The sequence below is a fragment of the Dermochelys coriacea genome, chromosome 6, assembly GCF_009764565.3.
Source record: "Dermochelys coriacea isolate rDerCor1 chromosome 6, rDerCor1.pri.v4, whole genome shotgun sequence".
Taxonomy (NCBI): domain Eukaryota; kingdom Metazoa; phylum Chordata; order Testudines; family Dermochelyidae; genus Dermochelys; species Dermochelys coriacea.
The window spans coordinates 25,184,944-25,204,469 of NC_050073.1; the positions used below are offsets into that span (position 1 = coordinate 25,184,944).

Consider the following 19,526-nt stretch of genomic DNA (forward strand, 5'->3'; position numbering starts at 1 on the left):
TATTGCTAACTATACACTCTGGAAAAATCATTCCAGATTCTGTAGTTAAATAATGCACATTCTCTTGGTTGCACATGGTGTGTGAGTACGTGTGCACACACAAACATAAGCTCTGGTTTCTTCTTTTTGTTACCTCCTCTAGCAATTTTAACATCTCTTGAAGTCATGTTGTTGTTTTAAAATACACATGGGGTAGGATTAAGCCTTCCCTCCTTCCTTTCTCTTCTACTGCATTTGCAGGGTCCATCCAACAACCCCTTGCTTGCGTTCATGTGCCTTCCTGCTATGATTCACATTTTCTCCACCCCTCATACTGGAGCAATGGTTCTTGGCTTTAGAAAACTACTTCTTCTGCTTTATTAGCTATCCATTCAGTAAACTTTCTTTTAAAAGTTTAGGGATAAATGATAAATAATTCTAGACAATTCAATTAGAGCTGGTTTGGTTAGGCACTGATTCATTTAAGCCCAGGCTTAAATGTATTTACAAGCTTGTATTTAAGCGTGGGCTTAAGTGTTTTGCTGGACCAGGAACTCTGTAAACAAAGTTCCCATCCTTCATTATCAAGCTGAACCATCTGATTCTTAAATGCAGCCTTTCCTACTATTTAAATAAAAACTGCAATGCAACCTCTTCTGAATTTCCTTTTAATAAAGATTTATTTAAAAAGAGCCATTTTATATGTCATTTCCTCAGCACAAGTTAGACAAACACAAAACTTAATCATATTAAAAAATAGACACCGAAAGTAAAGCTATCCTCAAAATACTCTCAATCAAGACCACCACTAAACAAACAAGATCATTAATAAAATTTAACGTAAATATTTATGGAGCCTACATACCAGAAGTCTATGTGCCACAGAAATAGCTCAGCGATGTATGTATTTATTTATCACATGGATCAGCAACCAGAAGTTGAGAATTTCTGCAGTTTTATGCCCCATTGAGCTAAAGCAGTATCATATAAAACTTAATCAAAACGTCAACTTTTTTTTTTAATTGTACAAGGATGCAATGTTTGAAATTGATAGAAAAAACAAGATTGGTTCCCCAACATACTGATTTGGGATTCAGAGAATCATGGTGCTAAAAGTGATCTCCATATTTAGGTTATAAATGAAATTTGCCAAGTGACCTTGGGCTAGGTCTGCATTATCCCACTCTGTTCTGTCCCTGATCTGAACCGGCTTACGAAGTGCAACAATTTGACTAGAAACCTCCCCCTGGGAAAACTTGCCAAACCTCCCTTTAAAAAACATTTTATGTTTAATCTTGCCGTGTTGCACTGCTACACGGAAACAACCCTTGCACAGAACAGAGCAAGCTTTCAGTACAGCAGCAGATCGTAAATATGAACAGAGCCAAACCACCCCTTTTTAACGGAGGTGCGCAGCAATGCGTAACGATGGGAAGTTGTTGTTGTTGTTGTTCCTTAGAAGACCATTAAGCTCAAACCCCAGAACCGCTTGCGATACCCGGAGCCTGTTCACAGGGGCAAGGCAAGCTGCATTTCGTGGCATTAAAGCCCCGGCTATTCCCAGCTGGTCGCACCGTTCTCTTTCCCTCGCACTGGCGGCAGGTTTCCCTTCTGCCTCGAGCCGGCTGGCGAGGACCGCAGGGCCCCGAGGAAGGGCACACGCGGAGCTGGTGCAGGGAGATCGCGGCGGGGAAATGAGCCGACACTCGCGGGCCCACAGGGAGCTGCACGGTGAGGCCCTGGGCCCCGCGGCTGAAGGCGAGAGGGTTTGTCTGTCCCCTGCTCGCCCCGTCTGTGACCCCCGCTCTCTCGGTGCCCGCCCGCCGCCGCCCCATCCACCTGAGCCGGGAATCTCCGGCGCCGAGGCGCCCCCTGCTGCTCCCCGCCTTGCCCTGGGCGGCGCAGAGAGCGCTGCAGTCGTGCCGAGCGCAGGGGGGGGGGGGGGCTGAATGCACCTCTCCGTGCATCGTCCCTTTCACCGGCGGCGGGGGGAGCTCCCCGCCTTTGGGGACAGGCCCGGGCGGAGGCTCTGCCTGCCCGAAGCCCTGGCTGCTGCAATCCGGAGCCGTGCAGCAGGTGCTAACCCTTTGCCTCCCCGTTTCCTATCCCCACCCTCCCGCGCCGCTCCCGGGGCGGTGATTGGCGTGAGCAGCGGGGGCTTGCCCAGGACGGGGCTGCGGGGCCGGAGGAAGAAGGCAGCGGGGCCCGGGAGCGGAGCCGGGGAAGGGAGAGCGGGGGGGTGGGGAGGATCCGCGTGTGCCGGGCTGCTCGCCGGAGCCGGCATGGGGCATTGCTGAGCGCCCCGGGGGAGCCATGCTGTCCAGGAAAGGGATCATCCCCGAGGAGTATGTGCTGACCCGCCTCGCCGAGGATGTCCCGGATCCCGCCCGCTACCGCGCCCGGGAGCGGCGGGCCAGGTTCGTGGGGAAGAGCGGCACCTGCAACGTGGCCCACAAGAACATCCGGGAGCAGGGCCGCTTCCTGCAGGACGTCTTCACCACCCTGGTGGACCTCAAGTGGCCGCACACGCTGGTCATCTTCACCATGACCTTCCTGTGCAGCTGGCTGCTCTTCGGCATGACGTGGTGGCTGATCGCCTTCGCCCACGGGGACCTGGACCACAGCACGCAGCTGCGGGCTGGGGGGAGCCGGGAGGCTGGGGAGGAGGAGGCCGGGGGCTTCGTGCCCTGCGTGACCAGCATCCACTCCTTCACCTCCGCCTTCCTCTTCTCCATCGAGGTGCAGGTGACCATCGGCTTCGGGGGCCGCATGGTGACCGAGGAGTGCCCGGCCGCCATCCTGATGCTGATCGTGCAGAACATCGTGGGGCTGGTGATCAACGCCATCATGCTGGGCTGCATCTTCATGAAGACGGCTCAGGCGCACCGCCGGGCCGAGACCCTCATCTTCAGCAAGCACGCGGTGATCGCCCTGCGGGAGGGCAGGCTCTGCTTCATGCTGCGGGTGGGCGACCTGCGCAAGAGCATGATCATCAGCGCCACCATCCGCATGCAAGTGGTGAAGAAGACCACCAGCCTGGAGGGCGAGGTGGTGCCCCTCAACCAGATCGACGTCCAGATGGAGAACCCGGTCGGGGGCAGCAACATCTTCCTGGTCTCCCCGCTCATCATCTACCATGTGATAGACAAGAACAGCCCGCTCTACGACATCTCCCCCCAACACCTCAACCACCATGAGGACCTAGAAGTCATCGTCATCTTGGAAGGGGTGGTGGAGACCACTGGCATCACCACCCAAGCCAGGACCTCCTATCTGGCTGACGAAATCCTCTGGGGCCAAAGGTTTGTGCCCATCGTGGCTGAGGAAGATGGTAGGTACTCAGTGGACTACTCTAAGTTTGGCAACACGGTGAGAGTACCCACCCCCTCTTGCACTGCCAGGCAGCTAGAGGAAGACAGGAGCATCATAGACTCCATCCCGTTGTCACCTAAAAGCACCAGCAGGAAGAGGTCTTTCAGGTTAAAGCCCAAATTTACCATAACTGATGAGCCTTCCTGACACCATTTTAGAGGAAAGATGCAATAAAAAGAACACTGAGATGGCCTCTTATTTTTCTTAGCCAGGTTGGTAGCACAAGGTGTGTGCAGTATTATTTATTGCAGGATAAATTAAAGTTAATTTTATTTTTTTAAAGGCCTGCAACATTTTTAAGCAACATTGGGTGTGGAAAAAATTTATTCTCTTGCTTGTAATTTCAGTTCAGACGGTCTTGTTTATTTGCATGATCATTTTGGATGATTCATGCACACTGAATAATGCCTTTTCTTGAAAAGTAAGTTTATCTGTTGCCTAGCAGGTTGCATTATTTTTGGTCTTGCAATGCCTCTCAGAAAGTTCATGTTTTTAAACTGGTTTTATAAACAATCACAATACAGGAAAAAAGTCTTTGATTATAATTATTAAAGTTAAATGGAGTTTATATAACAACAAAAAGACCATGCAGTAAGATTTGCACCCCAAAAAAGTCCAGATATGAAGGTGTCTGTTTAGATTATGGTGCTTTATGGCTTAAAGAAATAAATTTACAGCTTTATTTAGTCTATATGGTATGTTTGGATCTGTTGATTGAAAAAGCAATATAAACTGCATGCTTTTGTTAATTTTAAAACCATTTTACAAAATAAACATTTAATATATATTTCTGATAGTGAATGATGCAACTATGGCTCTAAAAATATTTTGTCTTTACAAAGAACAGCAAATATTAATTGCTATGACATGAATGAAATATACTGTACGTAGGAAAAAATGAAATATATTAAGTGACTGTATGTAAGAAAACAAACAAAAACCCTGCCACAATGAAGTAGGACACTTATGAAAATTCATTTCCCAGTCCTACACATCAGAGTAAAAGCCATCAAATAAGATGGAAATTAAATAAAATCAGAGATCTTATGTAGAAAGTCATCTGCAGAAGAGCAGACCCAAATTACATTGAACAGTATTTGCATGCACTCAGCAACACCTTTTAAAAAATTTTCAGGTTTAAAAATGATGTTAATGTGATTTGTGATCATGTAAAGGAGGGACTTATAGGACAATGCAGTCCACTTCCTGGGTGCCATGTCACCTTTGTTTCCTTTTCATTTAGGGTCTGAGCCTAAATTCCCCTCATACCTTAAATTCTCCTTGTCTATATTGAATTTTGTATGAGCTGTTAATACAGAATCAGGCACTTAATGGAAAACAAACTATCCATATTCATACAACGAATTCACTCAGTTTACAAATAGAAGAGAGAAAACTGGATAGCCAGTCCCTATTAGCCGGATCCTGTAAATCCTCTACATGAGGAACCCCCCATTAACAACAATAGCATTTCCATGTGTGGAAGTATAGGACCCTGATAATGCAATTTACAATATACTGTTTACAAATACCTCAAATTGTCATTGAAGTGAAAGGGAATTTGGTCTAAGCCTGAACAGAGACTGGGCCCACACTCATGACAGAAGTTGTGTGGTGTTGATATTTCATAAGAAGCTGTGAGAGGTTACATTATTCAAAGGCATTTCAGTGTGACAACTCTTTGTCTCTTATGCACTAACACAAGACAACTCCGAAAATAATTTGTGTTAGTGTTGCTCTGGTCAATTTTTTTAGACTTGTCAGTATCATAACACATTCATGCAAGCTGAGATTAAAAGGGAAAAGGAAAGTTGCATATTCACTAAATAAGAATCTATGGTAAAATGAAATGCAATTTCAGAAATAAAATCTCAGTCCATTTTAGAATATTAGAAATACTATTATATTGTTGCATGTTTTAGCAATATTAAGGCTTGCACTGGCACTATCCAGGCTGCCAGCTAAAGGAATGCTTAGGAGCATATAAATATGTATCTAATTTTCCAAAGGGTTAACAAACTTTTTATTATTTGTACAGTGCGAAAAGTATACTAGGTGTTTCACAATGAGAAGACAAGGTCCCTGTCCAGAACAGCTTATGATCAAAATAGGACTAATGTATAGCCACATGCAAGGAAAATTTGAACATATACATTTTATACTTTGGTAAAATAAAAACAAATGTTACATTTTTTTTAAAAAAAGGAAAAGCCTAAAAAATTGTTTCTGGTGGTGAAGTTACTTTTTTGAAATTCAATTTAATTGCAATGTTATTTGCCTACCCTTTGTTTTACTTACTGTGCCATTCTGCTCCTGAAAGGTAGTTCTGCATGTTTCTCCTAGGTGCAGGTGGAAGGTGTATACCCCTTTGAAAATTTACTCTTCTGTTTGCTACCTGTCACTATCCTACCATTCTGTCATTATAAAATGCATAGATAAATATCACTAGGGGAATTTCAAATGACCTGAAAAGTCATTGTCTTTTCTCTATTGTGCCTTATATCAGTGTATAAGAGATACTTGTAGATGTTTATTGGAAATTGTTTGGAAGCTGTTATTACACTAAAGCATTTTTTAGGATTTGGCCTACGTGAGAAGAAATTTAAGCAACACTACCATGCAAGTGCCCGTGATTATTCTTCCCTCAGGGAATCTATATTACTCAAGCTACATGGATTCTCTTTGTTTTCTGTGAAGTGAGGAGGGCGAAGCTGGGAGGAGGAGCTTGCTGTTACTGAACTGTTTTCAGGACCATCTTTTGTGTATCTTTACAAGAAATCTAGTTTTCTCCAGTGTTGGAGTAACAGATGCCAAAGAAAGGAATCTCAAGGAAGAGAATGAAAAGGAAAAGAATCACAAAATAATGGTTTCTGTGGCTTTAACCAAGATTTTCATGAATTTAACCAAGACTTTCATAAATCTGTTTCCAGTCTTTTATTTTTCTCAGTTTTTAAATTATCTTCTTCTTTAGAGGTTTTAAACACACACAAAAAGAATTTTCAAAGTCAAATGTCATGGGGAAAAAAGTTAAATGTTAAAAAGTGCCTCCAGACATTAAAAATTTGTGAAGAACATTTTATTTTGTTGCCATCAACTGTTATTTACAAGGGATGTGAGAAGACCCAAAATTTGAAGCTTTCCGTGAGTTTGGGTTTACGCTGACCAAGAACATTCTCTCTTCTGAGTGATCCAGTTAGAGCTTTAGTGCTATCATTCTGTATGGGAAAAAAACTTTATCTTAGCATGAAGCTAAATGACTTCTTCTATAGTCCACGAGTGGGGGTTTTGAACTCTCCAAGAGTCCCTTGGATATCAGATGGGAGTAATTCCTAGCAAGTATCCTGAAGTGGCCCATTAATGGTTATTAAGTTATGAGAAGCTCACAGTTCATGCTGCTTAGTGCTCTATTTGGCAATATTGAACAGGGTAAATGAAACTGTTTGAATGATGAAAGAAAGGATCCAATTCTGCAAACATGGACACGAGGAACTTTGTTCACAAATACATTTAGTCCCATTTAACTCAGGATCACACCCTGAATAAGTCTCTGTGTTTGTGAAAAGCCAAGTGTCATGACTCAGATATTAATATATTATAGCAATAAAGGGATGGAGAAGATTCAATTTAACAGATGGGATTATAAGAAAAAACAGGTGAATCATGTTAATAAAAATCAATTGAAGGCTAGTCAAGGTATTTGTCATAGTTTTAACATAATTTTAGTTACTGTTAATAAGAATAATAAGCCCTGTTGTGCCATCAATTTTATGCAAAGCTCCCCATTGAAATCAATAGGCACTATTTTTTTTAAATGATATCATTATAGAGCCCAATATTAGTTATAAATGACCCTGCCACAGAGCACTGATGGACAAGTCATAATAATATAGTATAAAACACAATAAAAATCTCAATATTACAATATCTGTAACAAAAAAATATTAAAAATGAGAAGCAAACTCAGGCAGATGCATGTGGTGGCTGGGAAGGTCAAATGACCGTCATAGCAAATATATTTTTAAATACTTCTTTAAAACAATATGATCGGGGGGGAGGAGAGAGAGAGGAACTGAGACAGATATCAAGGAGGAGTAAGGGCCATGCCTGGGCAGTCACCACAGCAAAGGCTTGATCAGCTACTAATCTAAGCTGAGATGACTGAATACCGAAAAGGTGGATGGGATGGTCAGGAGACAGGAGCAGGTACCAAATAAAGCCAGATCCTATGTACTGTAATGGGCTTTGATTTTGAATTGGCCTTGCTGGTTTTTAATCTACCCTTTATAGAAGTCATAATAGAGAATGCAGGTCCCACGTAATATGATCACAGTTGCTCAATCCAGTGAGTAAACGCATTGCTGCAATTTGCACAGAGGAGCCCTGCTGGAAATCTTGTTGGGAGGGAACTGCAGTAGTTGAGTCTCATGATTGATTGGCTATTTATTCCTAGTTAATAATGTAATACTAATTATTAATCAACAGAATGCGTGTTGAAGTTGTAATTGCTTCTTTAAGCTTTTCCCTATCCCCCTCTCTCTCTTTCACACACACAAACATACGCTGGTTAAGTATTGTAGGGCTGCTGGCACAGATCTGATTTTGTGAAAAAAGCACTGAAGAATTTGTTTCCAAAAAACCCCCATAAGAATGTCATAGATTTCAGCAACACAGAAAACAGTTATGTGAAATATCAAGCCTCTCACCTGTCACTGATTCTTATTAATAAAACTTAAAGAATCAGTGGCCTATTAATATCTATTGGATACTAATAAGGTCTAGCAAAGCATCTTGTTTTGTTCCTGTTGCAGGGCATTGTGGGAGGGAGTGTGGTTTAGGTACTAGGGAATAGGTCAGGGAAGGGGTCAGTGATCCTGCACTCTAGTCCCATCTCAGTTATTTACTCATTTGGTGCCTTTGCTGTAGTCATTGAAGTCTTAATCCTGCAAACTGTTCTGCACAGGTGGATTGTGTGTCCACCCAGAGCCCTTTGCCACCTTGCTGCAGAGGTCTGCGCATGTGTTTTTACAGGAATGCTCTTAACACGCAGATCACCAGTGTGTAGGATTTGCCTCTGTTAACATATCTGTAAAATGGTGATAACCATTGTCTGGGTGTTTAAACCCCAGTTATCACCATCCTGTCTGAGCACTTGCACACCTCACACAGGCGTTGTAAGGCTGAGCTGATGCTTAGCAGTCTGTGAACTTTGGATGAAAGACGCCCTGTTAGTTGTATTAATTAATATATGTACTATGTTTCCATGCCCCAGCCCGGGGCAGGGCCCTAGTGTGCCACACACAATGAAAAAATGACCCTGCTCAAATGCATTTACAAGCAAAGGGTGAGGCAGGAGACAAAACCTAGAAACTACAAACAGACAGGGAGCACAAGGGAATGTTGAGACAGCCATCTGATTAGTAACTAAGCAACAGTCATAGCATATCGGCTGCCTACCCACAGTCAGGTAGTTTGTGGGTATCACAACACAAGTGGGTTTTCAGGAGGACAGAGTAGTGGGTTTGTGGATTTTTATGAGTTCCCTCTAGAATGAAAAGAATTATTAGTAATGTTGGCTTTGGAGGTGGGACAAATGTGGATGAAGCCTCTGCAGTTGTAGGTCCCAGAGGCAGTGTTATGACTCTACTAGGGAGTGAATCTGCTGCTCTTCTGACCCTTGCACTGGCGGGCTATAGGCTGCCAAGACATGCAGGTTCCATGCCAGTTGTGGGGATGGTTGCAGAGAGAGGTAGGGAGTCTGCAGGTGGTCAGGGAGGAGTGTAAAAAGGCAATTGGAGACCAGAGGGATAGACTGAAGGGAGCTGTTCCTGGGCAGCTGGGCTGTGATGACTGAAATAAAGAGAGGAAAGCCTGTCTAGTGGTTAGGGCAATAGTTTGGGACTACTGCCATATTCCCTGCTCCTCCACAGGTTTCCTGTGTGACCTTGTGCAAGTAACTTAGTCATGCGGTGTCTCAGTTTCCCATCTGTGACACTGGTATTTTAGTACTCCTTAACCACACAGGAGTGTCATAAACATAAATACATTAAAGAGTGTGAAACATTCAGATACTATGGTAATGTGGGGGCGGGGGGACATAAGCTCGGTCAGTCCCTGTAAAGCACATTGCCTGCTTGCAGCTTGTGACTCCCTCTGCTGAAAACCAGCAACATGTAATATATATAGTGTGAATGAATAAATCACACTAGAAGATGCCGCACTGCATGAACTTCAATTTCACTAGCAATGGAATCTGACCTGCTGCAAGGCCCTGAAATTAAAGGTAAGAGTCAATGATTCCCCTATAGTGCCCCCTCTGTGTATCATCTTCCGTCAGCAGTTGATGCTATGGGGCTAGGAACAACAGGGAGAAAATAAGATTTTATGTTTTTAACTAGGTGGAAGATGGAAGCAATGAAAGTGAGGGGGCCATGAGGATGGAGTGACAGGATTTATGGGAAGAAGGGATTTTTAAATAACTAGCATTTCTCTTCCTCACCCCCTCCTCCCTTGCAGTGCCACACTTGTGTTTCCTCTAAAATTTGCGAGATCAGAACTGATTAGTGGTACTCTCTGCATTTTAACCTCACACACTGGCTTCCATTCAGTCAGATATAACTGCCCCAATCTGAGAAGTGTAAAAGGCCATGTCCACAGTATACAGAAGCACAACAGGCCTGATACAAAGCCCACGGAGGTCAATAGAAAAACGCTCATTGACTTCAGTGAGCTTTCGATCAGACCCAAAGGGCCTCACCTATCTAACTTCACACAAACATATAGTCTCATTGAAGTCAGTGGTGGGAAGGAGTTAACCCGAAGACAGAGAAGACGGAAGGGTCAATCCTGCAGTCATTACTCAAGCGAAGCTCCTGCTGAGATCAATGAGAACTTTGCCTGAAGAAAAACTAGGAAAATATTTCAGGATTTAGGTCCTACAAGATTATGTGAAGTGTGTTCAAAATGTCTGGTGGGTGTTTTGTTCACTGTCTGTAACAAATGACTCTGTGTACTATTTTTGATGTTAGCAACAGGAGAAAGATACGTGATACAAACCTATACACCCTCACCCAAGCTGTGCTATTAAAAGAGCAGAAGACATTCTTGAGAGTGTCTAGATATCACCATCTCTTAGCAGTTCTGGGGGTTTATGAGTTGCTGTATGCTGCATGCAGCTCTGGTTTACCGTGACATTTACAAACCACTCAGAGGCAGAAACACAATAAAGCTTTAAAGAACTGTCACACATGTGAGTCTGCAATGACGGACTTGGAGGAATTTCCCAAGGCAAAGCATTTCCAGTCTCTCTTTACTCCGTTTCCTGTTTGTCTTCTGACACACCTATTAATACTGAGTTCAGTCAACAGATTAAAATATCTGCACTTACCCATAGACGCTAACTCTCTGAGGGCTCCATGTTTTCTGCCTGCCTCCTTTCCTGCCAAGGATAGGGGGGGTGACCCTGCCCTGCTCTGGGCTGTAGCCTGTATCCCGCATCCCATCAGAGCTGACCTCTCCAGTCCTGCCTAGTGCCTTTCTGGTGTGGGAGAGGAGGGCCGGGGGACCCCCCCCCCCACCATACTGGGCTCAGAGGAAAACTGCACTCTTCCCACAAAGCCAGATGAGCTCCCAGTGGGACACTGGATATGGGAAGCAAGGGACACAGACCATTCCTTTCACCTGCTTTTGTCAGCCTAGCTCTCTCCCTGAAGCCTGATGGGGCAGCAATTGCTGCAAACACCTCAGAAGGAGAAACAGAGCTGGAGGAGAAAGTCTCCCCAGAAATCAAATGCAGCCCTGGGACATGCCTGGGAATTACATGGACGCATTTTTGAGCTGAAATATTAATCAGAAATTTGAAATAAAGTCTGGAATTTTCCCCAGCACAGTTCTGCAGCAGGGAGGTCTGGTTTAGCTGCCAACCACTGAGGAGGCAGAAAAAATTGAAGCGAGCTGTAGGGGTGGGACATTCCTCTGTGTGGTGTTCAGGAATCACTCTGGGACCAAGTTGCTTGAAAGAGATCCTCTCCATTCCCACTGCCCCTAACAGAATATGGGCTTCTGCAGCACCCCACCCCAACCTTCCTGTCTGGGAGCTAATCCACTTGAAGGGACAGTTCCAATGCCTGACAGGTGGTGGTTCTGCCCCCAAGCAGGCTGAAATACCCATTGTAATGGATCTATGGACCTGCGCACTCAAAAGAAATTTTCTAGTAAGCACAGAATACATTTTCCTAAAACGGTTTGGCAGGGATAGGGCCTGCTGCAGAGACACGTATAGATTGAGCATTTGGGAAACCCTCAGCCAAATCCCACAGACTCGGCACCAGCTGCACAAAATTCTCAGTCTGCCAGCCATGGCAACATGGCTGCCCCGGTTTCCATGATACCATTGGCTCCCAAGGTTATAGCAGCAGCAGTCTGTGATCCATGATATAGTGGAGGACACTGAGGGCTACTTAATATACTTCTGAGCAGAAATATTTTTTTATTTACATGGAAATGGACTTGCCTTGGAGGGGGCAAGGTGCTTTGCCCCTTTATCCTGAAATCTCCCTGCTTTATAACTGCCTAGTGACCAATGTGACTCTTCCCTTGTCTTGGGAGCCTTTCTGAGCATGTTCTCTTGATAGCTGGTCTTTTTAATCTGGGAGAGCAAGCCAGCTGTGCCCCTAAAAGAGCAATTTTGCCTTCAACAACTACAGGCTGTAACTCCTTCTCACCTTTCCAGCTTGTGAGTATTTAACTCTTTTTGTATGGTTTTTTCCTTTGACCTGAGAAGCTGGTAAATAATCTCACAGATATGTAAACAAATTGAACAATGTCTTTTGTTTGAGGTCCTGTTCATTTAAGATAATTACATTTTTAACCCCAAAAGCTACTAGACTGCAAACACAACACTGGGGTAGGATGTGGGTGGCTAGTACTCTCAACACCCCTTTGCTGATTTGGAGAATTAGCCCTGGAAGGTGTTGTTTGGGGTGGAGATGTCAGTAACTCTGCCGTTGGGTTGAAAACAAGTAACTTGGACGACAGGCTGAGTGGGAAGATAAATTGAAAGGCAAAAGGGTTGGGATTGGCAGTAAAGGGGAGATAGTGGGTGTCTGGTAAAGAAAAGGAGAGAACCAGCCTGGGGTTCTCTGAAGTGATAGTTATTTTGATAGGGAGGGTCACAAAAATAAAACCCTGTTAATGTATTTATCTATTCTGTAGGTGTAACATCGAAGACTGTGTTAATGGTAGCTAGATTCAATTTACAATAATTGTCTGAAGTCTGTAGAATTTGCAGTAGGAAACTAGAAACCATAGGGAATAGGCAAAATCTTGTTGGAAATTTACCTATGACTGTTACAGGGAAACTGAGGCCCTGTCTACATGTGAGCATTCCACTGTTAGAACTGTCCTAGTTAGTGCATTGTGCTTATGTATATGGTGCCTGAAAGATATCTTTGTTTAAATTAATTTCTATAACTCTTAGAGTGTCTCTTCAACAGCATAAAAATAATAAATAAATATAAAAGGTAAAACTGTTCAATTTCACTTCAAAGTCCTGTAACCTGGGGCTAGAAATTGTAACTGGCTACATTATACTCCAAAATATTCTGAAGACACCATGAGCATTTGTAAGAAGGGAGAGCTCTGTTGCTACACCAAAAGTAGTCAGCAGTGGGATACAGTCAAGGGGACAGCTTTACAAAGGACTTCAGGTGCCTAAAGATGCAGATAAATGCATAGAGGGATTTACAAATACACCTAAGCAGGATAGGCACTCGACTGCCATTGAAAATCAATTGGTTTGGCACTGACATAACATCAGTGCATATTAGGGTTTACAAAAACACCTATCTTCAATCTTTAGGCACCTAAATATTTTTGTAAATCTGGACCTAGATCTTTTCATCAGACTCCCTCCCCCTATGGAATTTCCATATAGTCCTGACTGAAGTCTAAAGTTGTCCCAGCACAATACAAATGCGGAGAGCAGTGGCTAGTAACATTGTTTGCCCTTCCCTGGGGTCAATCTCTGTCGCTGGGAGGCATAATGTACACCCTCCTGCACCACACTTAGGGGATCCGGCCCGCTATCCATAAAACAAAAATACTTCTTTTTCCTCAAGTTCAAATATTGCCCTATCATGCCTAAAAGTAAAACGACCCATACATTTGTTATACATACCTAGGAGTTTTAGGTACATGTTTTTTGTAATGGGCTTTGTCAGAGTCTTGTGCATCACCATTAAACCAATCTTTCTGCCATAATCTAGAGCAGAGGCTATTAGTTGAAGATTAGAAGACATATAGAAAAATCCCCTTGTATCCTGCTTTGGCTCTTGTACTGATGAACCCTTTTTGATTTCACCATCTTCCCGAAACCAATGGACCTGAATATCTTTGGGATAGAAATCCATGACTTAGTTAGGGAAAGGGGTTTTCCGTACTCCATATCATTTGGACTAAGAACAATACTTGTAATTCTTGGAAAACCTGCAAAAAGTGTGGAAATAAATAAATATGTTTAAATCTATAAAAACAAAGTTAAACTTCAAGGAAGGTAGTAGGTATGCTGTAGTATGTGCTAATAATAGATATATAAAGAGGAGTGTGAAAGATTTTTATATCAAATAAACATGTAGTTGGTAGCTACAGAGTCTGATATGCAGGAAGCTGGAAAGCAAAGATTCAGTGCTAATGAAGATGTTAAAAAAAAAAGGAGTACTTGTGGCACCTTAGAGACTAACAAATTTATTTGAGCATAAGCTTTCGTGAGCTACAGCTCACTTCATCGGAGCAGAAGTGCCTTGCACAAAACCAGTCACCTTTTAAATTGAGGGGACAAGCATTTCTTATAGTTCGGTAGCAATGGATGACTTCAATTGTGAACTCTAATGCATGGTCCTAAGGTTCAACTGTAAATGTCACTTGGCTTTCTCTGTGGTACAGATTTGTTGCTGTATCAAGCTGAGGTTTTAATTGCAGCCTCGATGAGTTCTTCAACGACTCTCATCCAGCACACCTGACACTGTGCTGGATAGTAATTTGTCATCTGGCAAGATAATGTGACAGCCTCCCCACTCACAGAGATACTGGGCTCACACACAATTTTTGAGGCTTTTGGAGTAAATATTGCAAATAAAACAACAAATAAGGCAAAAGTAAAATGATTAGGAAGTGAAAGAGTATAGAAGTAAAAGTAGAGACTTTCCACTATGTTACTTGCAGTATTGTTTTAGCCATGTTGGTCCCAGGATATTAGAGATACAAGGTCGGTAAAGTAATATCTTTATTAGACCAACTTGTGTAAGAGAAAGAGACATGCTTTTGAGCTACATAGAGCTCTTGTTCAAGTATGGCTTTTTCCAAGACTAAACTAGGGGTGACATCATGGTGGTGGTTTACTATAAAGTACCAAATCAGAAAGAGGAGGTGGACGAGGCATTTCTAGAACAAATAACAGAAATATCTAAAACCCAAGACCTGGTAGTAATGGGAGACTCTGACTACCCAGACATCTGTTGGAAAACTAATACAGTAAAACATAAAATGTCTAATAAATTCTTGGGATGAGTTGGGGACAACATCTTTATTTCAGAAGGTAGAGGAAGTAACCAGAGGGAACAGCATTTTAGACTTGATTCCAGCTAATAGAGATGAATTAGTTGAGAATCTGACAGTTTAAGTCAATTTTAGGGAGACTAATCATGACATAATAGATTTCATGATTCTCAGGAAAAGAAGGAGTGAAAGCAGCAAATTAAGGACAATGGACTTTAAAAAGCAGATTTTAACAAACTCAGATAACAGGTCCTGGGGGAAGAAAATCTGAGGGAAATAGTTGTTCAGAAGAGCTGCAGTTTCTCAAAGAGACAATATTAAAGGCACAACAGCAAACTATCCCAATGTGAAGGAAAGATAGGAAGAATAGTAAGAGGTCAATATGGTTCCATCAGATCTTTAATGACCTGAAAATCAAAAAGGAATCCTACAAAAGTAAAACATGGACAAATTGCTAGAAATAAGGACAAAAGAATAGCACAAGCATGTAGGTACAAAATTTGAAAGGCTAAGGCACAAAATGAGTTATGCCTAGCAAAGGACACAAAAGGCAATAAGAAAAAGTTCTACAAATGCATCATTCTGTATGATTTCTATGTAAATTAGACTTCCATTGTTCCTGATTCCACTATGCTTAATTTACATAGAAGACATCTGTGACATTTCCTCCTGTCTGGGCAGACCATATGGCCTAATATCAATGAGCATCCATAACTCCTTATAAAGTGTTAATACATACATTTCACAATGATATTAATCACCAGTTTGTCATTAGCTTTCAGAAATGACCTCCCTCTATATATTTGTATAATACAATAATATTATATACAATCAGTTGATTCAGTTGCTTATCACTTCAGTTTCAGCCCCCCTTTCTTTATAGATCAGTAAACTTTTGCAATGTATTCTTTCAAAAGTAAAACCCAGGCCAAGCTTCTCTCTCCTGCATGTTTCTCACTTGTATTCGGTTCCAGAGACTTCAACTCCAACCCCGTCATTGAAGGACCTATCTGTCTCAGCTCGTAAGAGTTCTATGCCCCTGTGTCTGGTTAGTGATGGATGCCAATGATGGCTTCTGTCCTTGCTTATATCTTCCAAAGTTCAATTACTTTGTTTCAGGAGGCAGGATGACCTCATACTGTTCTTCCCTTCCTGTGAGCTAAATACAAATTGGGACAGATTGCTAAGCAGAAGGGGTAACACACATTGAAGGTGGGCACTTGAAATTAAGTGGGCAGTTGGGGATTAGGATTATTATGCATAAAGGGTTTGAGTGGGGACAGTTACCAAGTTTTCATTCTACTAAAAGAAAATAAATAACATTTTGAGATTTTAACTCACTCAAATTTTTCAGCATCCAAGCAGATTCTCTATACTGGTGTGAGCCTTTAAATTTAGCTTTGCATATGAATTTATTTCCAAGTTCCTCAATTTTAGGACAAAATGTTCATGTATTGGTGCAAAAAAAAAAGCCCCTCTGGTCCCTTAGTCACATCACTAATGAAGCGTTTCTCTGGCACTTGTTCATCTTTATACCAAACCAAATCAATTGTTTCAGGGAAGAAAGAATTAACTGTGCAAGTCAAAGTTAGATGCTTATTTGGTCTTGGCACATCTATGAAACACAGCACTGGATCCAACACTGGCACAGTTTAGAAAGGAAAACAATCAGATTTGCACACTTTTTAAAATGTGATAAACAACATATGTCTCAGTCCTATAAAGAGCTGCGTCTCTCCTGCCAGAAACCGCACGCTATCAGCTCTTATGCTGGGGCATCTCTTAAAATGACAACTGTTGAGGTTTTATAAGGGCTGATGCATTTTCCCAAGTTTCATAGTTTCACTCAAAAGTAAAACATTTTACATTGTGCCAAATGAAATGCTGTCCTCAGGTACATCAAATAGTGAACTTAAAAAAATCAAAATCACAAAATAAATGTAACAGGTTAAATGCTAGTTTCTCACTGGTATATTCTACATGTATTTGTAAATGAGATATTTTCTGATGTCTGTTCAGGAAAAATCAAACTCCCTCCCACCAATAAGAATTCCTTTGAATGTCTATCAATACTATATACTTTTATTTAGAACAAAATACTCCCAAGATTCAAATCACAACCTACAGATCTGAAAGCTAGCATGGAAAATAGACTGTGAGCATGCACTTTGCAGTATGCGTTTGAAACATCCATATGCAGTACTTACAAAGAGATGCGGTTTTTTATACTACGAGGCTCTACTACTCACCTATGGCTCTGAACAGAAAGCAAATATTACATACCTCTAATTTTGGGCAGAAGTTTGCTTCATTGATACACTGAAGCTGCACCCTTACACATCTGTTCTGCTAAGCAGTCAATCCGTTTGAGAAAGCTTGACTATCTTCTCAATTCTAGACCTAATACCCTAATTTCAGAAGCAGATACAAAAGATCAATTAACTGATTCAGAATTTGGCATCAAGAATGCAATGTCAGTGATTGCGGGACAGGGTAATTCTGAATCTACATGCAACTCCTGCCATTCCAACATTGAAAATGTGATGCCATGACATCAATATCTACCTTAAGCAACTCAAACTTGTACATGTTGTCTTTGACACAGTAGAAAAGTTCTGTGAAATCTGAGCCCAATATATAGTAGTCTCTGGTTCTGAATGAGAGTTGGTAGATGTAGATCTTATTCCAGTTAAAGGGGGCCACATTAATCACAGTAGTCAAAGTTTAAAATAACAAATTTAAATGTCAAGTTCTGTATTATTAAATGGAAGAGCAAGTATATGTAGGAGTTTCCACCTGAATATTATCAGGTATAAAATACTAGATCTGAAGGTTATCGAATACTATCTTATTGACACTGTTCCACCAATTATTGTGTAGTATATTCATCTTTAAATTATGTCATATGCTGCATTATATCTGATGCAAAATATATATATGTGTGTGTACATTTACCATGTTCAAATAAAACTGTGCATCTCCCCTCAAGGAAAAACAAGGAGCTGGGACTGCAGCGATGCTACCAATCAGTAGTGAGGTCCATTGGCAAAGCTGGAGTGGGAGCTATACCAGTCTGCTTCAAGCCATTGCTGCTAATTCTTCTTGCTCATAAGCATTAAGTTGTACAAAATGTATGAAAAAATAGGGTTCACACGCACACATCTACCAAATTAGAGGCACTGTTACCATAAAGTAAGGGTTGAATTGTGCCCTAAATTACATAACAAAAGGGAGCTGCCACATGTAAGTTCTGACCACCAGCTGAACCTGTGCCCATTGAAATCAATAGTCAAGCTTCCATTGACTTCAGTCATGTCAGATCAAGACTCAGGACAGGATAGGGGGATGTGTTGTGAAATTCATATTGCTGCATCTCTGAGAAGTAGCAAAAGGGGTGTCACCAGCCATCATTTGCTAATGACAACATATATGCCAGTGATTTGGGTTTTTTCAGAGGTTAAACATGCCACCAATTCACAGACCATGCCCTCTTTAGGGTGGCAGGCCAGTATACTAGCCAGGCATACTTCCCACCACCTGTAATTCCTTTAGACTCTATGTCCATCTCAAGTATACCCTCTGAGTTCTCCATTGCAAGAAGTACATGATATTTAAAAGGACCTGTCATTCTCAAGTATCCATGTTTCTAGGAATTTCAAATGCAAACTAGGGAAGCACTTTGTGACTTTAACATCTTATACGGGGGAGGCGGGGAACAAGGAGAATGACTAGATACCAGGGAATTCAGTACTGTTATAACAACATAGCCACATAGGCAGGACCTATTTATCTTACCACCAGCCATGCTATGTGTTCAGATCAGGATAACTAAAGCCCACAGGTCATCCAGGAAAGGAAGCCTGGGGCAGAGCAACTGGCTCTTACCCTCAGAAAAAAACACCCAGCCTCAATACCCTGAAGCAAAAACAATAAATTGCTGCCTGAATTTCCCATCATGCGGATTTGCAGTGTGGAGCGAGACTCAATATTCATTTTGATAAATGTTTTATTGTAATGCCAGCTATGAACCTGTCAATGGGAAACCTGCTGCACTTGCAGAAGCTAAACCAACTGCTTCACATACTCTGAAGCACTTTGCTTACCTATGACAGTCAGTGTTCTTGACTGAACAGCAGGACATTCCTGAAGGGCCTTATGAGTCACTTCAAGAGAGTGCTCTGCCTCGTCAAGCTCATGCACATCTGGAGATACATGAATAGTGCATGGAACTTTGAAAGTGCCATTACCTAGTGACTGCAAATGTATCTGAAACTGAAAATTCTTTGACATAATCAGGAGAGCAGCACTTTCCCCATCTCATTCGAGGGCACCCTTTTCACTGTTCCAAGAGTACATTTCTCCTTTTGTTTTTGTTGATACTTTTTTAGAAAAAAGGCTACAGTTAAGGGTTTTGTACGAAAGCCTGAAATCTGGCAATGCAAAAAAGCATCTTCCAAATGCTTCATTTCTGCATTCCCTACGAATGGTATTATTGTCGACAGGGCCGGCCCACAACATTTTGGCACCTGAGGCGGGGAGCTCAAATGACCCCCCCATGCCCCCATGCTTGGGCCAAAACTTTGAAACTCTGGGTCCTAGAGGTGCCCCACCTCCCCCCCAGTCTG

The 19,526-nt window shown here is 42.1% G+C and overlaps 1 protein-coding gene across 1 annotated transcript; it reads left to right on the top strand.

Moving 5' to 3' along the window:
* Window positions 1-643: 643 nt before the first annotated feature.
* On the top strand, window positions 644-5,546 carry KCNJ11 (potassium inwardly rectifying channel subfamily J member 11). The gene has a single exon (XM_038407989.2). It carries the CDS (start codon window positions 2,293-2,295, stop codon window positions 3,496-3,498), a length of 1,206 nt encoding a protein of 401 aa, XP_038263917.1. The 5' UTR covers window positions 644-2,292; the 3' UTR covers window positions 3,499-5,546.
* The last annotated feature ends 13,980 nt before the right edge of the window (window positions 5,547-19,526 follow it).